At 48.8% G+C, this 1,752-nt stretch overlaps 1 protein-coding gene across 1 annotated transcript in view; it reads right to left on the bottom strand.

Moving 5' to 3' along the window:
* Positions 1 to 685: 685 nt before the first annotated feature.
* LAMP3 (lysosomal associated membrane protein 3) overlaps positions 686 to 1,752 on the bottom strand; it is a 34,698-nt gene continuing 33,631 nt past the window's right edge. The window contains exon 6 of the mRNA XM_013006143.2: positions 686 to 1,057. Coding sequence (XP_012861597.1) covers positions 924 to 1,057 — 134 coding nt within the window. The 3' untranslated portion in view covers positions 686 to 923. The remainder of the gene's footprint in view (positions 1,058 to 1,752) is intronic.

Below are 1,752 nucleotides of genomic sequence, written 5' to 3'. Positions count from 1 at the left end.
TTTCTTCTCCCAGGAAGAGTTAGTCTCAGAAACCCCCGGGGGGCAGTCCCCCCCCGCCCCCCATGGGGCGGCTGTGGGTTAAAAAATAAAGTTTTTATTTTCTGAGCACTGTTTCTTGCTCATTACTGGAGCCTGCAATGGCAGTCACCTGATCCGCAGTCTGTAGGGATTCTGGAACCGAAGTCAAGACACCAGATGCAAACTGCTCTGCTCGCTGGGTCCACGTTAAAAAATCCACCGCCAATAAAACACGCCATCCTGTGCTATGTTGGGCTACTTTGGAGGATTTTGAAAAATAAAAAAGGTTTAAAGTAGACAAGGAAGGCATTGTATCACCAGGCGGATGAACCTTGCATAAAGCAGACAGTAAAAAGCACTCTCCTGGTGTTAGAGTGGTGTCTCGTTGGGCTGAGATTTGCACAGTCAGCAGTTTAAAACCCCAAGCAGCTCCTCAGGAGAAAGGCTGGGCTTTCTGGTCCCACACGCAGTTACAGGCTTGGAAATCCACTAAGAGTCAGCAGAGTGAGTTTTACAAAGCGGAGGCATACTTTACAATGAGAAAGCCCAAGGTCAGATCCAACCCCCAAGGCAAACACAGGTAACATTAATGACAATCAACATGTTGACCCATAATTTGGAGACATGTGGCACTTTACACAGATTGTGTTACAGATCTTAGACCACGTTGAACAGTTAAAATATTCTGAAGGAAACCTGAGCAATCCCTTAATCAACTCACTAAAGTTTTCATAAAACAAACAGAAAGGGCGCTGCTTGGACTTAAATCAGAACCGGCTCTATTATTATGCAGGAGGGTGGTCACATGGCTGGAAGAGCCCGCACTTCAAGGGACATGCCCAGCATCTGGGAGCGATGAAAAGAATTCCCGAACACCAATACTTTGTTTTTCCCCTGGGCACCCATCAGATTCTCTGGTATCCGGATGATTTGCGACTCAGGCGGATTCCGTAGACAATCAAACCCACAGCACAGAGGCTCAGCACCACGGTGCCGATCACAGGAAGCACGACCGTGTAGTCAGACGAACACTCGTCCACTAAGAGAGAAAACAGGACAGAGGTAAGCGGGGGTGGGGACAGACCGGAAAGCAGGCCAGCCTGGCAAGAATGCAAGCTTTGGAGTTCAGCAAATCTGGACTTGAGTTTTAATTCTACTACGATCTAGCTGTGTGACTTCGGGACCGTTATTGCACCTGGCAATTCCTTTATTGATCCCGGAAGCAGATCACAGAGAGGCCCGTTGGCAGATTAAATAAGACAACTTTCCTCAGGTGTGGCTATGGTTGTTAGCTGCCAAGACGTACTTGTGGCCCCATGCAACAGCGAAGACCTGCCTCCAGAGGGTTTGCAGCACTTTCGGAAGATCACCAGGCCTGACCTTTGAGAAGCCTCTCAGTGGGTTTGAGCGTTGTTTCGAGCTTAGGTTCTGAGTTCCTGGCTCACCAAAGATGGTGCGATTTACAGTGGGAGCCCCACCTCCGTTTTGAATCTTGACTTAAATTCAGCCTCCTGTGAGTTCTTTCTATTAACCTGCGATGTAATAATAAGCTTCGCCCTCAGGGAGAATATGTTTGCAAGTAGATCACAATTCTCCTTGTCAGCCCAGGGAAGGACAATCTCTCCCTGAAAGACTTGCCTGGGCATGCCCGTAATGGAAATTGGAGTATAAGGGCCACACATCCTGGTCATGCCCCAACCAAGGTGGTGGTGGTGGTGGTGGTGGTGGTGGTGG

Source organism: Echinops telfairi, unplaced genomic scaffold (genome assembly GCF_000313985.2).
Source record: "Echinops telfairi isolate 266 unplaced genomic scaffold, ASM31398v2 ScPeMD7_4225;HRSCAF=4972, whole genome shotgun sequence".
In the NCBI taxonomy this organism is placed as follows: Eukaryota; Metazoa; Chordata; class Mammalia; order Afrosoricida; family Tenrecidae; genus Echinops; species Echinops telfairi.
The sequence above is the reverse complement of the archived record's forward strand: the minus strand, read 5'-3'. Positions and strand labels throughout refer to the sequence as shown.